We start from the raw sequence: 19583 nt of genomic DNA, 5'->3' as shown, positions 1-19583 counted from the left end.
AGCTCTCCACACTTAACCAGCATTTCTTTCAATCAATCTTGTTCAACTGAAGATGAAATTTGATTAACTTCTGACTTCAGGACTTACACTCATTTGCAGGCTAATGGATGAAATTTCACTGAAGGTACTCAATTGTTTCAGTGACTGATGAACCCCTGAACAGCAAAATATAGGGCAAACTTTTCACAGTGGAAGCAAGTGAATCATGGTATCCACAGGGTCAGTGCTGGAACCACCCCAGTTCACAATGTACAATAATGATTCAGGCTCTGAAATCAAGAACAGCCCAAGAAATCAAACTAAGACCGACTTGAATCATCAAACAGAAGGGGACTACAAAGAAGTCACAGGAGGGCAAAGCAGTGTATTTTGGTGGGAAGAATATGGAAGCCACTTCTGGCTTGAAGTTACAATGGTAAGTGGAGATTTCAGGAGAAAGAAAGAGTGTGAAGTTAGATAATGTCCAAATGGGCAAACAGAGTTACAGACATAACACTTGGAGCTCACAGATCTCCACATACTCTGAAACGCCAGATCTTGTGCCTTTGTTCCTTAGCCATTTCCTCTGCTAAGTCACTGACCTAACTCACAGCCGTAGGTCCTTTTTCAGATGCAAGAGACTGCAGATGCTGGAATCTGGAGCAACAAACAATCTGCTGGAAGAATTCAGTGTCAAAACCCTGCAGTAAAACCCATGGTTCTGGTGCAGGGTTTCAACCTGAAGTAGCAACAGTTCATTTCCCCGCCATGGATGCTGCTCGACCTGCTGAGTTCCTCCAGTAGATTGTCTGCTGCTCCTTTTTCGAACAGGAAGCATTCTTACAGCCCACAGGTGGTGAGTCTGCAGGTGCTGGTGGGGCAGAGAACAGAGGTTGCAAAGGGGTTGGTCCAGAAGGGGATGAGGCACAACGGTGGTAGGGTTGTTTGAAGGGGAGAGTACAATGTCAGGAGAGTAGAGCAGTTTTGCAAAGACATTTAATTTCTTTCCTTTTAAATTGTTGAGTTTCCTGGGCCTTGGGAAACATGTTAAGCAAATTATATATGAACCTCTAACCCTCGTTACCATATTTAATTTAACAAAACATCTCCAGAGAGTGGGTTTGGCTGGTAATTTGGCAGGGCAGGTGTCAGATGAAGGTCACACAATAGTTGACCTCACCAACAGCCCCGACTCTCAGATGCATATAACTACCGTGTCTTCACACTATCCAATCTGTCAAGTAGTGCAAGTCATGTTGAGGATGTGTTCTCATGACTCATAATTGAAATTGGAATCAAATTAACATCTATACCACCAGGAAAGCTGCCACATAATGATCCAATGTCATGGTTAAAATTTTTGCAGATACAGGTGGACATAGTGCTGGATGATGCAATGAGTAATGAGTGTTAAGTAAACCAATCGAACTCAGAGGATAAAAATTCTGTTCGGGACAGATTGCATTCACACATTTTAATAGAATCTTGGAAACAAGTAGCAGGGACATTGTTGCAGATATTTAATAATTCAAGGAGAAAGCATAATACCCAAAGACTGGTGGATCGCTAACATAATACATAATAGAACATGTAGACCGGTCAGCTTAACCTTAATGGTAGGAAAAATAATGGAATCCTTACCAAAGGAAAGAATAGAAAAACAATTAAAAGTGTAAAGGATAATGATGAACAGTGTGCATAGATTTCAAAGGGAAACAGTTTGGCTGACCAATCTTATTCAGTTTATCAAAGAGGCGACAGGGAGGGAGTGTAGACAGTGGTGATGCAGTAGAAGTTATTTATCTGGATTCTTAAGAGGATAAAGTGCCCCATAGTAGTCCAATGAACGAGAGCAGAGAATGCTGTCAGGAGACAAGGAGCAGAATAGATTACCCATTGGCTTCAGGACTGAGAGTGCAAAGTGGGAGACAAGGGTAGCTATTCACAGAGAGGTAGCTCCTCCTGAGGTAGGTCATGGTGTTCACATGAATCAGTGCTGGGACCACCACTGTTCATCATTTACATTAGCCAGTTAGACTCTGGACTCAAGAGCACACTGGGAAACCAAACTGAGAGGGGCTGTCTGTGGGCTACAAAATGTCACAGGAGGACATCAACAAGCTTGTGGAAAAATAATTGGCAAAATAAGTTTGACAACAGATAAATGCAAGGTGGTATATTTTGGTAGGAAGAATCGGGAAGTCGCTTATGACTTGTAAGACGGCAGTCCAGGTGGGGTAGAGGATAAGAAGGGTCTCAGAGTACAAACACATAGATCTCGAAAAGCTTTAATGAAAAGCAAACCAAACACTAGGATTTCTTCTTAGAGAAACAGAAGGGAATTTGGGGTTAACCTGTATCAAGCTTTGGTTAGACCTCACCTACAGTCCTGTTTGATGTATTATAAAAACGATCCAGAGACAATGGACAGGGTGGGGGGACAGATGCTTGATAAGGATTTAACAAAAATGCAAGAGTAAACAAAGAAAGAATGAACTGACTGGATCTCATTTCGTCTTGAGTAAAGAAGGCTGAGATCTAACCAAGATCTTTGAAACAATAATAAGTTTTGAGAGGCAGAGAAAATGTTGTGAGGAAGGGAATAACTAGAGGCCATCGTTATCAGATAGCCATTGAGAAATCTCCAAAGGACTTCAGAAGAAACTTCTTTACATGAAGAGTGGAGACAATGTGGACCTCTGAGGAACAGGAAGAGGTTAAAGTAAATCGCATAGATATATTTAAAGGGAAGCTGGATAAGGAAATGAAGAGATGAGAATAGATGTTACACTGATGAATTAATTTGGGGAAAGATAGGAGGTGAATAGAATGGGGCACAAGAGGAGCACATGAACTAGTTGGGCCGAATGGTCTGTGCCATATGTCCAATGGCACCTGTTGTAGGTGAAGAAGCTCTGATGCCACAGATATTTTGTAATTCTTATATTTGGCAAACAGTGATGGCTCTTTTATTGCTCAACTGTTTGTGATCTCTGACGTATGACTGTGTGGTGATTGGGAAGAGAGTTTGCATGGAGTAATTCAAAGGGTGGACCGATCTATATGGATTGGCCAACACAAGTAAATCTCTACAATGGGTAGTTATTATTGCATACTTGCCCCATTTACTGCTCATGTTTCATCACCCCATGAGTTTGCTTCACTAACTAGGACAGAAGAATAGTCCAGAATTGGACAAAACCTGATCAAATAGTGGGCAAATGGGAACTGTCAATTCTTGGTAGAGTCCAGTAAAAGTTAGCAGGTTTACCTTTTATCCACATATCTCTTTTATTGCATCAAATAAAAACTCCCAAAATTCCCAAAGTATTCCCAAATGAGGGAATACCACATTGTTAAAGGCACTGCCATCAGGATGGTTTAAGCAAAGTGTAGTTTGTGACATTCTCTGTACCACATGGGTGTCATCTCCAGTCTCACGGCCAACACTTTCCTTCCAGTCGCATTATTATCAGTGGGACCTTACTGCTTGCAAATTCTCTACAGTGGTAATGAGGCTGCATTTTAAAAGTCATCTTTGTTTAATTTTTTTTTGCAACAGCTGCAAGAAATACTAGCAGTTTTTGAAATGCAAAAGTTGTTTTGATAAGGATTCATCGACATAAAACATTAAATTTGTCTCTCCGTAGACGCTGCCTGACCTGCTGAGTGTTTCCAGCATTTTCTGTTTTTAATGCAGTTTTATTTGTACTGTGGAAACATCCCAATTAAATGTATGGAGAGAAAACAGAATTTCAACTACAAATATGACAATTTCCTTTGATTCTAATGTAACTCAAACAATTGAATGGAAAACATCCCCAGCACCCTCAGCTTTTGCTCTGGCAATCTGGTCATTGAAGTCTGAAAAAGCAGCAAACACTTTCAGTTATATCTTTCTGGTGAATTGTTGTTCTCCTGGTTCAACATGCATTAGTAAATGGCATGAAAACAGGGACCCATATAACAGTGTGTAGTCTGCTGCTTTCCAATATGTTGCAGTTTTCCAGTATATTGTACATGATTATTTGCTGGGGCCCTCCACACTGTGTGTTTATCAGTATCCTCTACATTGTAGCTTGCTTGTCCCTCTGTGCTGTAGATTACCAGTGGCCTATATTCCACAGTTTGCTGATGACCTGTGAGCTATGACTGATAATGCCCCATATCGCAACAAAGAGCTACACTGCTTGTATATCTCAGTAACCTGGGCAGCCTGCACACAAGTAGTGCATGATGAGTTAAACAGAGCTTTCATATTGTGACAAGGTACCTTGTTAAAGTGGTTTCAGTCACATCCATTTCTGCAGTGATAAAATAGCTGGAAGAGATTAATAAAGGTGAAAAAGGGAATATAAATTGATTGTGGTGATTAAAGGTCAAAACAGGAATAGAACCATGGTTGGTACGGTGATTAAGAAGGATTAAAAGGTTTACTTTGTTATCACCTAATGCTGTCTCTCTTCTATTATGTTTTCTGAGGCTTGGAATGTAATATTTTTTGTTGAATGTTATTTTGCACAGGAGGAACATGCATATGGGGGCCAGGAGTCTGTGAACTAAATAATGTCCAGATCCTGCTTTGTGAAAACTGTCTGTAGCATACATCTAGTTCTTTAAAGTAACAACTTGAATCAAAACAGACAGACTTTTGGGAGCTAGGGAGGTTGTAATCTCTGAATTAGCCCCAATGAGAATAGACATGGAAAATGAGGCCAGAGACAAGGTTCGGGGGGGGGGGGGGGGGGGGGGGGGGGGGGGGGGGGGGGGCGGGGGCAGGGGGGGCAGGGAGGGGGCAGGGGGATAGCTTCAGATTCCGGGGCACTGGGACCAGTTCTGGACATGAGGGGCCATTTCAGGATGGATGCATTATAGCTCAATAGGACTGGGCCCAACGTCCTTCAGAGGGGTTCACAGGAGCACAGTGGACAGCCACGGATGGGGATTACAGCACGCAAACAACCCATGGTTACAAGAGGCTGTAAAACTCTGTTCATCTGGCACCCTTGGGACCTTGGTGGTGCTGAGCTGGGTGGTTTGCCAGACTGATAGATATTACTCCTATTAATATCACAAAACCTTTATAGAGGTACTTCAGGTATAGGCGAGATAGGAGACAGATAGGGAGATCAAACCTAGTGCTCTCCAGGTGATATAGAAGGTAAAACCATGATGAAACCACGAAGAGGGTGTAAGACGTGTCTCAGGTGAATAATCCAAATAAGATCAAAGCTAATAGGGATGGCAAAAAGGAAAATAAAACAGGGAACAAGAAAATAGAATTGGAGTTAAGAGAAAAGGCAACCTAAATTGGCATGTGGAAAGTCATGGCTGGGGAGAGGAGAGATGGGGAAGGTTAGATGATCTATGAATTCAGGTGGAGTGCAGGGCTGGAATAAGTAACTTACGTTGATCTTCACTGGGGAAGGGGATGCTGCCAGAACTAACAGCAGCCAGAATAGTGGAAGAAAACCGATGGTCTCAGATGCCCAGAAGAAATTAGAATGTTGTGATGCTGCGTCAGTGACGAGCAATGAATGGCAGTTTACTCCTGCCATCAGTGCTGGAGTTGGCAGGTGTTCTTTATGATGTTGTCGAAGGTTCTTTTCATATAAAGGTTGACAGGTGTCTTACTGGCTGGCCAAGTATTGGGAATACTGCTTCCAACAGCTTGTACGTGTGTTCCTGATCGCACCTGTACAACGTTAGGGAAATGCGATTGTAATGGAACCCAGTCTGAGGCCACGTCTAACACACAGCCTCAGTCCATCCACATTGTTTAAAATCAATCTTCAGTCGCGGGTTGCAGAGAAATGTAAAACTGGTGTAATAATGGAAGTCTGCCGCTGTAAGATTAATCCAGTGCAGAAAGCCTTAATCAAAGGCGGACAATGATTTGAAAAGTGAGAGAACTTACCCAAATTATAAAATCAAAATCTGAAACTTGGGTTAAAAACCAACACAAGAACAGGAGTCTTAATGGATTATAAAGCCAAGTATCTCCTACAACTATTCATTATTCCAGTTTGAAACACCAAGATTATAATAAAGATCTACAAAAAAATTGCACTGCACAGATCAAAATTCACAGCTCATTAGCTGGTAGGAAATTATATTTTAAACTACCTCACCTGCTCCATTTGCCAGTGTTCATCATCATTTAATCATATGATGAGATTACCGGCACTTAGTTTAATAACATACACCTTGTCTGTTAATTGATTCCTGCTTTAACCTGTTGAAGTCTACCAACCTTCAAACTGCAGACAGATGCTCAGAACTCATCTGTACCATCTGTGAACTCAATGAGCTCCTACTTTTAACAAAGACTTTTGGCTCAGCATTGTATTTTATTGTCTAATCATGCAGAGGGTCTACTGTTTGAGAAGTGAGTCACATCGGATTGTGTTTTGGGCACTGCTTTTAACCTACGCTTGGCAAACAACTGAAAGAAACATATGTAGAATTGTTGAACGAGGTGAAATGTCCACTTCTTTCTTGCACAGATCCTCCAAGGCTTCCTGAAAGCTGGAGATGCTTGAACCAAGGCCACATCCTGGAAATTCATGCCAGAAATGTGAGTGCACTTCCTGCTCAGCATCTTGGGGCTTAGCAGGTCTTTCCATTCCCTGTCTTCTGTAAAACCCACCTCTTTGACCAAGATTTTCATCACCTAATCTCTCCCCTATAGCAATGTCAATTTTACATCCCATGAGATATGTTGAGATGTTTATCTGTGCTGAGGATTTATATGTTTTTCTTGTGAAATAATAAACTTTATTCCATCCAGAGAGTTTGTGGAGAATGGTACTCTCCAACTATCAGCCCTGTGTTTCATTTTCAATGAACATTTAGCAGGGCAGGTGAGCTTGTTATTGCAATTTTTTTAACTGTTGGGAGGTAAATGTTGATGGGCGCAGATTACTGGAAATGTACTGATCAGATGAATCATATAGCATTGTCCAGGAAATGAAGTTTGACTCCATATTCTGACAAGAGCCCTGTACCTAATGTTAAGTTTCAAGTGAGCAGAGTCGGAAACAAGAAAGTTATAAATTCAAAACTGTCCTCAGTGAATGAAAAGGGATCTGAAGTGAAGTTACTTTGTGCAGGAAGTTGTTAGAGGCACAGACAGTAATTAAGTTTCTGGTGAAGGGATTTTGATCTGAGATGTTAATTCTTTTCCTCTTTCCACAGATGCTGCCTGACCTGTTGAGTACTTCCCGCATTGTCCATTTTTATTTCAGGTTTCTCCAGATTTTTTCAATAATTAAGGTTTCTTTGACATCAATATTGGTGGGATACTTGAAATAAAGGAAGATGCAATGAGGTCAAAGCATGGCATTAGTCTACATCACCAGTATCGACACAATGGTCATCTCTGCATGATGGAGACACAAGAGACTGCAGACGCTGGAATCTGGAACAACACACAATCTGCTGGAGGAACTCAACGGGTCGAGCAGCATCTGTAGGGGGGTACGGAAATGTCGATGTCTGGATGTTAAGCTCCTCTGGGAATTCTAGGATTTCATTGGGTAGGTGTATACATGCTCAAAGATCTGTTCAAGGATAGATTGCAGCCTAACTAAACCTTCACCTGGCAAATGAGAAGTGAAGCGAGGCTTTGCATAGCCACTCATTTTATTCAAAGTCTCCATCAAACTTACGGAAAAGGGTTGCGGATGAGTTCCATTCCCTGACCGCTCCTGAAATTCTTTTTCACAGCTGGTATGAGGAACTCATTCTGACTTGAAAGTGCTACAACACAGCAATCAATCTTTCTCTCTGATAAAAATATTTTGCAGCTCCCTCTCCACACCTCACAGTCCCTTTAGAAATATTCAAAACCTAATGCAATAGGCTTTCTCTTTTGTGCAACTGATGACATTTTCTGCACCGACACAGTATTAATGATGAGCTCCTGTTTCAGCGCATTTCCCCTGCAGTTACATCCCGTCACTTCGTAACTGAGCTTCCATCTTCACAAGAAGAAAACTGAGCTAAAGCAAGTAGTCTGAAAACACCGATAAAATTTTGCAACCTGCAAACCGCAAAAGATAACTTTTAAGTCCTGTTAGCAATAACATGCCCTCTGTGTAAACCGTTAAACACACGGTATACTTCAGTGATGTTTCACGAGTTCTGGCAGGAAAGTTCTATGCAGCCTTTGTCAACACCATGTGAAATAAATTATGATTCATCAAGTAAGCTCACAACCTTCCTGACAGGCAGGCAATGTAGTGATGATGGAGATCTTCACTATTCATAGCAATTAACCTCGATCAGTTAGTCTGCAACAGATCCAAGGGTGAGGTGAGGCTGAACCCACAGCTGGGAAGATTTGAGAACCACAGATCCAAAGTCATCTGCTGCTGCATCATCCAATTCACATGAGGAAGAGATTTTAAGTTGAAAGACGTCTTACCTTGGCAACTGTCTCTTTGCTCTTCATAGCCAGCACTACAGACGCATTTCCCAATGGGAACGAGCCACTCCCCCTCTGCGCTGCAATACATCTTGGGCGTATCTCTTTCTTCACTGTGGTCCACACATTGACCTTGAACTTCGACCAGGGAGGAGGAGTCAGCACCAGTCACTGCATCCGGAAACACAGCCAAGTTCCGAATCATGGCTGGGCATTTCTTATAATAGACCCTCACGGACACGATGGCAATGCAAGCTCCAATGTCCTGAAAAGCCAGGTAGATTCCTTTTTTCGTGAGTGGACCCACTCCACGAACTTCAGTGTTTAATTTCAGCTTCCGCACTCCCAGGTCCACACTGGTGAAGCTTTCATCAGCTGCTACTGTGTCAATCTTGATAAATTGGTTCTCCCAGACATTGGGGCCAATATCTCTGTCTGACTCAAAGTAATACAGGTTGAAGGTCTCCTTGCAGGTCCCCACAACTCCTGGCATGCTGTTGCAGTCTCGGAGAGTGAACTTTATTTCGATGTATATTCGATGTGCCCCACTCCGCTGGAGCCAATTAGTCCTCAGCCAGTTGTTCTGGTTTGGAGACATGACGTTGCAGACTTGATAGGTGTGGATTGGGGTGAAGAATTCATCCATCTCGCTGATAGCGTCCCACTGCAAAGGAAAACAACTGGATTTAATAACATTTTTACATGTGTCCTCAAGGGAATGAAAACTGGTTATAAAACAGAAATGCTGGAAATATCGTACTCAAGATATCAGGCAGAGAGAGTAAAACAGGGTCAACGTTTCATGCCACTGACCCTTCATCAGAACGTGTCCAGGTTTCAATTAATGATTTGATTTGTCGTTTGCATGAAAAGTGAATGGAAGAAAAGCCTGAACCCTCACCACCTGGGACATGCCCTCTTCTCGTTACTACCATCAGCAAGGAGGTACAGGAGCCTGAAGACCTAAACTCAAGGATTCAGGAACAGCTTCTTCCCCTCCGCCATCAGATTTCTGAACGGTCCATGAACCCATTCCTTTATTTGCACTATTTATTTACTTTTGTAAGTTTTAGATTTTATGTCTTGCACTGTGCTGCTCTGCAAAACAACAAATTTCACATCATAGGTCAGTGATAATAAACCTGATTCTAATTCCGATTCTCTCTGTCACTGGTGGTATCTACAGGAGGCGCTGCCTCAAGAAGGCAACGTCCATCATCAAAGATCCCCACCATCCGGGCCGTGCCACCTTCTCACAGCTCCCATCGGGCAGGAGGTACAGAAGCCTGAAGTTCAACACCACCAGGTTCAAGAACAGCTACTTCCCTTCAACCATTCAATCCTTTAACCAACCGGCACAACCCTAATCACTAAAGTTTAGCAACACTATGACCACTTTGATCACCTAGCATTAAAATGGGCTTTTGTGTTTTTTGTTCTAATTATGTCTTTCTTGCAAAAATTGTGTGTGATTTATGTTTAATTTATACTTTTCTCTGGTGAATGCTGTTTATCTGATGCTCTGTGCCTGTGATGCTGCTGCAAGTAAGTTTTTCATTGCACCTGTGCACACATGCACTTGTGCATATGACAATAAACTTGACTTTGACGTGTATCCAGAATACGAGGCACAGGTCTGGTCTCCCAGCCTGGGGAAGGATGGAGGGACTGCTACTAAGATTCACCAGAATGATGCAGGGATGGAGGTTTTGTCATATGAAGAGAGATGAAGCAGTTTGGCCCTTATATAAAGATTAGAAGAATCAGAGGTGATCTCAGTGAAACATACAAAATTCTTTTAGGATACATGAAGGGATAATGCTTTCCTGGCCACGGTGTCTCGAACCAGAGTTCCCGGTCTCAAAATAAGGAATCAGACATTCAAGAAAAATCTTCAGTCAAAGCAAAGTGAATCACTGGAACATTCTATTGAAGAGATCTGTGAGTTTACATAAAACACAGATCTTGACAGTGTTTTGGATATTGAGGAAATCAAGGAATATGGGGTTTTTGCAGGAAGGTGATTCTGAAGTGAAAGATCGGCCATAATCTTGTTGAATGGCAGAGCAGGCACCTGGGTCTACCCCTGCTCTTGTTTCTTATGTTCTGCTTTATAACCTGTTTTTGAAACTGAAGTATTTTTCTAAACATCCTGACCAATATCCCTTACCTTCAAAGAGTTGTGTGTGGGGAGTTCGGATCTTTCTGTTCCTGTCCCCTTTAAAACTGCAGCAGTTCACATTGGCTGTGCTGAATCTTACTTTGAAAATGTACCACCTCACACAAGGGTAATGGTGAGCCTATTACTCGGATCAGAGATTGAGGTGATCATTTGACCCAGTTCTGTGGATGATTTGCACCAATATTTAGATCCAGTCGTTAATCATTCACAATATAATTCAAGGGTGTTGCAAACTCTCATTGAGCAGATCTTACATGTGTATGTGACCCTAGTTCCTGAGGAGTCCTGGCCAGAATGATCCCATCACTGGGAGGCCAATTTTCTTAGTCCCAAGCACTGACAGGGAAACTGACTCTAAGTATTTGAACATGGCTCAGCCCATCCACTTGCACTGATCTCAATGACACACTGGAAACCTCTTCAGTTCAAATACATCTCAAGGACCTTTTATAAATTCATATTTTGTGGACAAAGGACTTACAGATACACAGCATTAGAAATCATGACCTCTGCACAAAAGAGGCTGCAAACACACAGCCTGGGTAAAATGATAGCTTATGTTAGACCATTTGTAAATAAGAAGGGTTAAATTCCTTTTTATTTGTGTACGTGAATCATTGGATCTCTGTGACTTTACACCACCTTTCAAACTGGAGCACTTGTTTTGTCACCTCCCCTCATTCTTTCTTCAAAAACTTACCATCACCCTTACTTGCACAGAAGTCTGTCACCTTGAGTCTGCCCATTTCATCAGCCTGCCAATATCTTCCTGAAGCCTACTGCTACCCTGTAGACCTTAGAATTGCCTTTCACATTACCTGTTAATCCTCTCTCAAGGACACTTCACCTTCCAACTCCCTTCTAACTTGTCTGTATTTTCTGCATTCACCTTGCTTTGACGCTGTGCAATCAACCTGGAATTTATCACACGTCTCCTGCTCTGTCTTGTTTCATTTCAATGTCTTTGGTCTCTCAGAGCTCCAGCTTTGCACTTTCAACTTTTCATACTCAACAGGAAAATTTCTAGTTTGCACTTAAACTCTCTCATTGATCATTCACATTAACTTGCCAATATGCATTCCCAATCCCCCTGGGCCAGGTTCTTTTTTAACTCATTGTAATTAGGTTTCTTCAAGCTGCTTATCTGGTGATAACGAGTAACATTTAAAGAGGCAAAAATGACACTGTACCAATAGAACTGAAGGAAGATTTACCAGAAACACTGTTTTATGTTTATGAATATCATTTGCAGAAGGAATAGCGTGAAAGGCCTGGTCGACCATTAATGTAAATTTAAAAAAGAGTGATAGAACACATGCAGAAACTCTTTAACTTAATGCCAGTGGTAAGAATGACAGTGTGTTATATTTGCACATTAATTGCCCCTTAAACTCGAGAACCGGAATTGTCTACAATGCGGCACAGTGGTGCAGCAGGTAAGGTTACTACTTCACAGCTCCAGCACCCCAGGTTCAATCCTGACCTCCAGTGATGTCTGTGTGGAGTTTCTGAATTCTCTTGTGACCTTGGGGAATGTCTCTGGGAGACAAATCAGAGAAATATAGAAGTATATTATAGGAAACCCAGCTGGAAATACTCAGCTGTTCAGGTAACATCTCAGAAAGACACACATACACGAGACTGCAGATGCTGGAATCTGGAGCTCAACAGGTTGAAAGCATCTGTGAAGGGAAATGGACATTCGATGCTTCAGGCCAATTCTCTTCATCTGGACTGAAAGGTAGAGGTGAGAAAGCCAATATAAAGGGGTGGAGCAAGAGCTAGCAAGCGATAGGTGGATCCAGGTGAGGAGCTGGACTTGGTTTCGATCTAAAACGTCAACTGTTCATTTCCCTCTACAGTTGCTGGCTGACCCTCTGAGTTCCTCCAGCAGTTTGATTTTATCTCAGAGAGAGAAAACAAAGTTAATGTTTCAGCTCAATGACCTTGTTGCTGAACCAATGAAATGTCATCAACCTGAAACATTCTCTCTGTTTCTCTCCCCACAGATGCTGCCTGACCTGCTGAGTGTTTCCAGCATCTTCTGTTTTTACTCCAAATTTCCTGCTTCTGCTGATCTTTTTAAATAATTTTTTTAATATTTCCACATAAATATGACCTTCCACATGTTTGAAGGTCGGCACAACAAGCTGGGCCGAAGGGCCAGTATTGTGCTGTATTGTTCTATCGTTTCTATGGTATAAAGGTGTTGTTCTCCTTCTAATGGTGTGATAACTCTGCCCAGAACATGAATAGTTTCAGTCCCTCAGGTTTTGAATTGGTTTGGGACATCTTAAGAATATCAAATTTTAAACTTTAATTTGTTTTTCTTACTTCCCTGTGTCCTTTTCTTACTCTTGCACAATCTTCTTTTACCTCTATTATTGGTCCTTCTCTACCTGCTTCACATTAAATACACCTCCTCTCATTCACCCTCCTTCACAACCCTTGCCAAGTTCACTCCTCACTCTTTGAATCGTATTGGTAATGTTGTTCACAAGGCCCAGATGATCTCACACCTCCAGCAGCTTTATCATGGGTTATATCACGAAGATTAGTTCTGAACTGTGCATTTCTGAACAGACACAGGTCTCACTCCTGACTGAAAATTAAGGTGCAAATCATGCAAGGCCTTAAAAATAACAGGAATGCTAAAGACAAAATTCCACTTGTTACATACAGGTGTAGCTTGACCAGTGAGTACAGGGATTCAACAACTCATGCAATATTCCTTTATCCCACTAAAATTACTGACCAATGTCACATTCATAAAAGCATTGTTATTTGTGCCAAGTTGACTTGGCCTAAAAGCCTATTGGCTTCTGAGAACAACACCACCTCACATGCTTCAGATATAATTTTCTCTTTCAGGTTCTGATGGGCCAGCTGTTTGAATTGAACATTCTCTACTTTTAGACCACTATTCACGTTTCTCATTCCCTGCATAGCTCCGTTGTCAGAAACACCAGCTTTCTCATTTAAACATTCATCTTGTTCCTTTTTCTGGCCCTTCATTGGTTCAGTAAATAGAAACTGATCAGGAATGGTTTGCTCACATTGGAGACGCTACAGGAAGAGATGTTATCCATTGATCATAACATTGAGCTTAGAGTCTGGTCTGAATCTTCTGTGTGCTCATGCCATGTTGTTCAATAGTTAAAGACCACAGTCGGAGCAGGATTTCTGTGAGCTTTTCCTGATCTTTGCCTCCAGTAACTGCTGAGAAATCTGAAGAAGTATCATGAAGAACTATTTTTAGTTTCTTACGTTACCTTTAGTGATCATCCAATATTCCATCTAAGAACAGTAAATTTGGGAGAATTCCTCTTTTGCTGGAAACCACTCCTTCACCTTTTTTTTACTCTCCAATTATTTTTGCTTCTGTTTCCCTTCATTCTTTCTCTTCCTTTCTCCATTTTTCTTCCTATTCCTCTTCCTTCTCTTCCCCCTTTGCTCTGTTCCCTCCTGCCTTTCATGACTTTCCCTGTCTCAGTGCCTTCTCCCAATCTCCTACTGTTTTCATTGTGCTCAGCAGTTGAGAATAGATTGAAGCCAGAGTAGTGTAAAATTGAATCCATGTGATTTCCCAGTGGGAAAGGAGACTTTTTTTCAGGATTTTTGTTGCTGTGAGAAGAGAGTTTTTTGGGTGTGAAATTTGCCCAATTTGCATTGGCAATAGGGCAACCTTTAATTTTTGCCTTCAACCGTAAAACCAATGTTGTTTATTTACAGAACAATTAATTTTTTTAATAGCTAATCTGCATTTTTGCCAGCTGCTCTAGAGAACTCTGAAGGTTTGCTACTTACTCTACATTCTACTCACACAGAATTAAAACTTTTAAAACTTTATTTAAAACTTTATTTATTCAGCACAGTAACAGGCCCTTCTGGCTCAATGAGTCCATGCTGCCCATTTAAACCCATGGTAACCTACTAACTTGTATGTCTTTGGACTGTGGGAGGAAACTGGAGCACCCGGAGGAAACCCACTCACTCATGGGGAGAACATACAAACTCCACACAGACAGTGACGGGAACTGAACCCCTATCGCAGGTGCTGTAATAGCGTCACGTGAACCGCTATGCCACCGTGCCGTTTTCTCATCTTCACTGCATTCTGCTCTCCAATTGTCATTCCAATGGAGATTTATCCACATCCAACACTCCTCTTACTGGTGACATGGAGATGAGACATTGGGCTCAGAGGTACTGAAGCCAGGTGTGGAGAGCACCCAGAAAAGGCAGAGAAGGGCTCATCACCCAAGACTTTTCCCATCCAGAGTTTAGCAGCATCTTATATCTTTGCAGCTACACTTCACCACGAGAGACCTCACTGAGATCTATGACCTCCTGCACCAGCCTTACACATCCACTTGGACTGCTTGCACAGTTGAAGACTACACCCACATCACTCTTGGCTTCCTAGCTCAGCGTTCTCCCAGGCTGCAGCAGCCGATATCTGCCACAGCTCAGAGCCTGCTGCTCACTGCTGCATTGGAGAGGTCGATAACTAAGGAGAGACTTCCTCTACTTTTATTCTGACCCAGAGGAGTAGATAATTTTTAAGCACATTGCTCTGCCTTTCTTTTGTCTATTTTCTGCTTTAATATTTCCTTTTTGTTCAGTCTTCTCATTGGTTATTCTTTCTCTACATCTCTATTTAGTCTTTTTCCCAGGGTTGGAGAAATGTTTAAGGTTTAAGGTGAGAGGGGAAAGATTTAATAGGAACTTGATGGGCAACTTTTTTACACAGAGGGTGGTACGTATATGGAATGAGCTGCCAGAGGATCCATTCTTCAAATGGCTGTCTTTAAAAATATACAGATAATCACTCTGATAGTCCTCATGGAAAGCAGAGAGCTTGAAATTTTGCATGTGCGGTGTGATTTTATCTTGTGTAGCCACACTTGTCTGAAAATTGTTTATTTCTGAAGTGGGGTGTGATTTTCACCAGGAGCCCAACAGATCACTCACACTCACAGCTCACTCTGTGCCAATGCTGCAAGGTCTACATTAATTCTACCCAGGATAACATTAATTCTACCCAGGATAGTTATACCCTGCCCAGGGAATAAGACCTGACTGCTAACCCTTCAGATCAGCCAGTGCAATGGTACTTGGTTTCGGTCCAAAACTCTGATGTTTCTCAGTGAAGCGATGAGATAAAATTGAAGATTCTTCATAGATAAATCTGTGTAGACTTCTTGATTTCACATAATAACTTGTATTAGACACTGTTCCAGTCTACAAATCACAATTTGGATGTAGAGGCACAGGAGAATGTGCATTAGAAAGGTTCACAGTATGACAGCAGAACTGGAAGGTTATAAATATCCAGGTAAGATTAAACAGGTTGGGGCTGTAAATGAGTCATCACCCTAAGGTCTTTAATATTATCAGGTCTCTAATGGCATAGGCATGGAGATTCTTCTGCTTCTGGGGTCTCTGAAAATAGGGGTTCATCGACATAAAACAGTCACTGATGAATCCAGTAAGGAATTCAGGAGAAACTTCCTCACCTAGGAGTGGAGCTTGTTCCAACAAGGAACAACTGAGACAAATGGAAATGTTGTTAATACCTGGGAACTTGACGATAACCTTCACGAGGTCCCAGATAAAGCAGGAAACGTTGGAGATCCTCAGCGGGTCAGCAACATGAAAGGTCATCGACCTGAAACACTAACTTTGTTTCTTTCTCCACAGCTGCTGCCTGACCTGCTGAGTGTTTCCAGCATTTTCTGTTGTCATTTCAGGTCCCTGACATCTACAGGTTTTCGCTTTTCAACAATATGTGGCCTCGCTGTTCATTTAAAATCTTGCTGGTTAATCTCATCAAAAGGACTTTGCATAAACATGCTGCCTGTCTGAAAGAGAAAAGGAAGCATCAGTCTCCTCATCTACAAAAACTTAGCAAGACCCCATTCTAAGGATTTAAAGTCACGTGAACCACTCTGGGAGATAGCAGCCAACATCAGAGCTGTAAGCACAAGCCCACTTTCCAATTAGTAGCAACTGTTGAAGGAACAAGAACCTCATCACTGAATTCCTTAACTATGACAGTCCCTGGCCTCACCCTATCAGAGATATTCCCTTTGTCCTACCCACTCCTCTTCCACCACCTTCTCTGCTATTGAAAGATAACTTGTCCTTTGTCTTTCCCTTTGTCACCTGGACCTGAATTGTGAACTGTTTCTCTCTCCACAGACGCTGCTTGGCCTCCTGAGTGTTTTCTGCGTTTATTACCACAGTAGAGACCTCTGACTCTGACCCTCCGACGGCGAACAGCCCTCAGCTGAAACTGCGCAGGTCTCAGCCTCCTGATCCACAGGGAGGAAGATGCTTGAGGATCCAAGGAGGAATTGTGATCTTCCCAGACCATGTAGGACATCACACTATCCTGTACGAGGCACTTCAATTCCCCACTTGGGCAAAAAGGATGAAGGGAAGACAGGTAGGGTGAGTCCTGTGGAGACTAAATGCTGGCATGGGCCAGTTGAGCCAAAATATCTCTCCCCACCACTGACAGCATCTACATGAGGCACTGCCTGAAGAAGGTGGCATCTATCATCAAGGATCCCCACCGTCTGGGCCATCCCCTCTTCTTTCTGCTACCATCAGGCAGGGGGTACAGAAGCCTGAAGTCTCACACCACCAGGTTCAGGAACAGCTACTTTCCTACAACCATCAGGTTCTTGAACCGACCTGCACAACCCTAACACTACCTCAGCAACAGAACACTACGGACCACCTCTTGCCCTACCATGGACTTTTCTTCAATCGTGTTTTCTTTGCAGTAATGTCTTGGTTTGCTGATTCTTTTTTTCACTGCCTTGTATAATTTATGTCAAATTTACATTCTGTGTGTTGTCTGAACCTACGTGCCTGTGATGTTGCTGCAAGCAAGTTTTTCACTGTTCCTGTACCTCACTGTACTTGTGCACATGACAATAAACTCCACTTGACTTGACAGTAAGTACTTTGCATTTAACTGTGGACACAGCACGCAATTTTTACATGACAATTAAATCATTGTCATGATTTAAGCTCTTGGTGACCATCACAGAGGGAACCAGAAGGGCAAGCTGCTCGAAACAGCTGAATAAAAGCAATTTTGGATACCCAGGCTCGAAGGATAAAAAAAGCATGAAATATATTGGAAGAAGAATTACCTTCTACTGAGTTTGAAATATAACTGATAAATATTCACTTTGCTTTCATTCAAACCCTGTGTTTGAAGTTTAATGCTTCTGGATGGGATTTCTTTAAATTTGCATTTCTGAAGGGGACTGAGATTATAGTTTTGATCAGAAATTATGCATTTCGGGATTGTAATCTGCACCCCCGATACTCATGATGGATCTAAAACAAAAATATCAGGAAATATTTGATCACATTTCTCATTGTCAAAAGACTGATCAAGATATCAACTTTGTTTTCTTGTCAACTAATCTATATAATGCTTTGAGCTGGTGACGTAGGCTTTTGAAAGAACATTATTAACATGACAGACACCACACTTTTGCTGTACATTTTCTATGCAGGAGTTAATACTGAGGAAATCACTTAACCTTGGGCTCTACCTGTTCAATGTAAGTTTGAATGTGAAACAGCTCTTGCGTTTTACAATTGCAAAGGGGAAAGATTCTATAAATCTATTTCTACACCTGGGGCAGTAGCATAGTAGAAAAATTTCCAGCTCATAGCCTCAAGGAGCAGGTGACCTGATCATCCTTTGGATTTGAGTCCTATGCTCCCAACGTCAATCAATGACCCCTCCCCTCATCTTCCATTACCCACTATGTCCAACATGCAAGTTATCAAGTATCCCTTCACTTTGAAGGTACTTGTGTAATTTGGGTCAAAGCAGTAACGGCAAGAAGTTCTGTTCCAGGTCATATCACCTCCGTTCATTCCAAACCTCTCTTCTCTTTGATCCACTCCAGATACTTCTACCTCCTCTCCCTCTTTATCACTAACTGCTGACTCTGGGCTGATTTAATGTGTCCACGGGGCTCTGGCAAGATTCCAGACAGAGGGAAAAAGGGAGGGCAGTCGTGGCAGAGGCTGCAGCAGGGGTCAGAAGGAGAGACCTGAAGCAATGAGACACAGACCTGAAAATTGGAAGAAGACAGCTGGTAGAGTCACTGCCTCACACCACCCGAGGGCCAGGTTCAAACCCCACCTCTGGTGCTGTCAGCGTGGAGTTTCCACATTCTCCGTGGGTTCCCTCCGGGTGCTTCCATTTCCTCCCACATCCCAAAGGTGTGCAGGATGCTAGGTTAATTGGCCATTGTAAATTGCCCCTAGTAGGTGACAGGTAGAATCCGGGGGCAGTTGAATCAAATATGGGAAAAAATAAAAATGAGATTAAAGTCATACTGGTGTAGAATGGAAGGTTGTTGGTTAGTGAGAACTCGATGGGCTGAGGGGTCTGTTTGTGTGCTGTATCTCTCTGTGACTCCGCGACTAAGTTTTGTCTGGGGATGGGAAGGCACCGGGAGGTCTCTTCCTGCACATCGATACTTTGTACTCTTGGCCCTGCAGTCACATCCCCATGACATCCCCATCAATGAGTGTACTTGTGACAGGGAGCAGGGAGGTGTGTGGGGATTTCAGGCCTCATTGTCTGAAACCAGTGGTGACAAAGCTGTAGACCTTGGTGGCTGAGGTCATAACCCAAATGGGGTTTGCCAGTGAAAATCTTTCACTTTCTCTTTCTAACCTGTCTGATTATAATGGAGGAGAATATCCCCTCGCCCGCACAACCTCCATGTCAAGGCTCTGGATCTGAAGTTGTTTCATCGGCATGAAGCTAGCAGTAATAAAATGTCAGCTTGCTTTACATCATGTTCATTAACTCACTGCCCAGTTTAGGTGCTGTCTGATTTATCTTCCATTGACCTGCAATGGCTATAAATTCACCCAACCTCCATCAAGACCAACAGTAGTGACTACATTTGGTGAGCCTCTGGTCACGACTTGGAATGCGGTCTA

The 19583-nt window shown here is 42.4% G+C and overlaps 1 protein-coding gene across 3 annotated transcripts in view; it reads right to left on the bottom strand.

Annotated features, from left to right (window-relative positions):
- The window catches only part of epha8 (eph receptor A8), a 306232-nt gene extending 297155 nt beyond the window's left edge, over positions 1-9077 (bottom strand). For 2 of the 3 annotated variants that reach the window (XM_052039034.1, XM_052039032.1), the window contains exon 1: positions 8408-9068. In XM_052039034.1, coding sequence (XP_051894994.1) covers positions 8408-9053 — 646 coding nt within the window. In that variant the 5' untranslated portion in view covers positions 9054-9068. Of the gene's footprint in view, positions 1-8407 lie in introns of all 3 variants that reach the window. The other variant, XM_052039035.1, reaches the window with a different exon arrangement.
- Between the last annotated feature and the right edge of the window lie 10506 nt (positions 9078-19583).

This window comes from Pristis pectinata, chromosome 26, assembly GCF_009764475.1.
Source record: "Pristis pectinata isolate sPriPec2 chromosome 26, sPriPec2.1.pri, whole genome shotgun sequence".
Taxonomy (NCBI): Eukaryota; Metazoa; Chordata; class Chondrichthyes; order Rhinopristiformes; family Pristidae; genus Pristis; species Pristis pectinata.
Note: the sequence above shows the minus strand (reverse complement) of the source record. Positions and strands in the feature narration are given on the sequence as shown.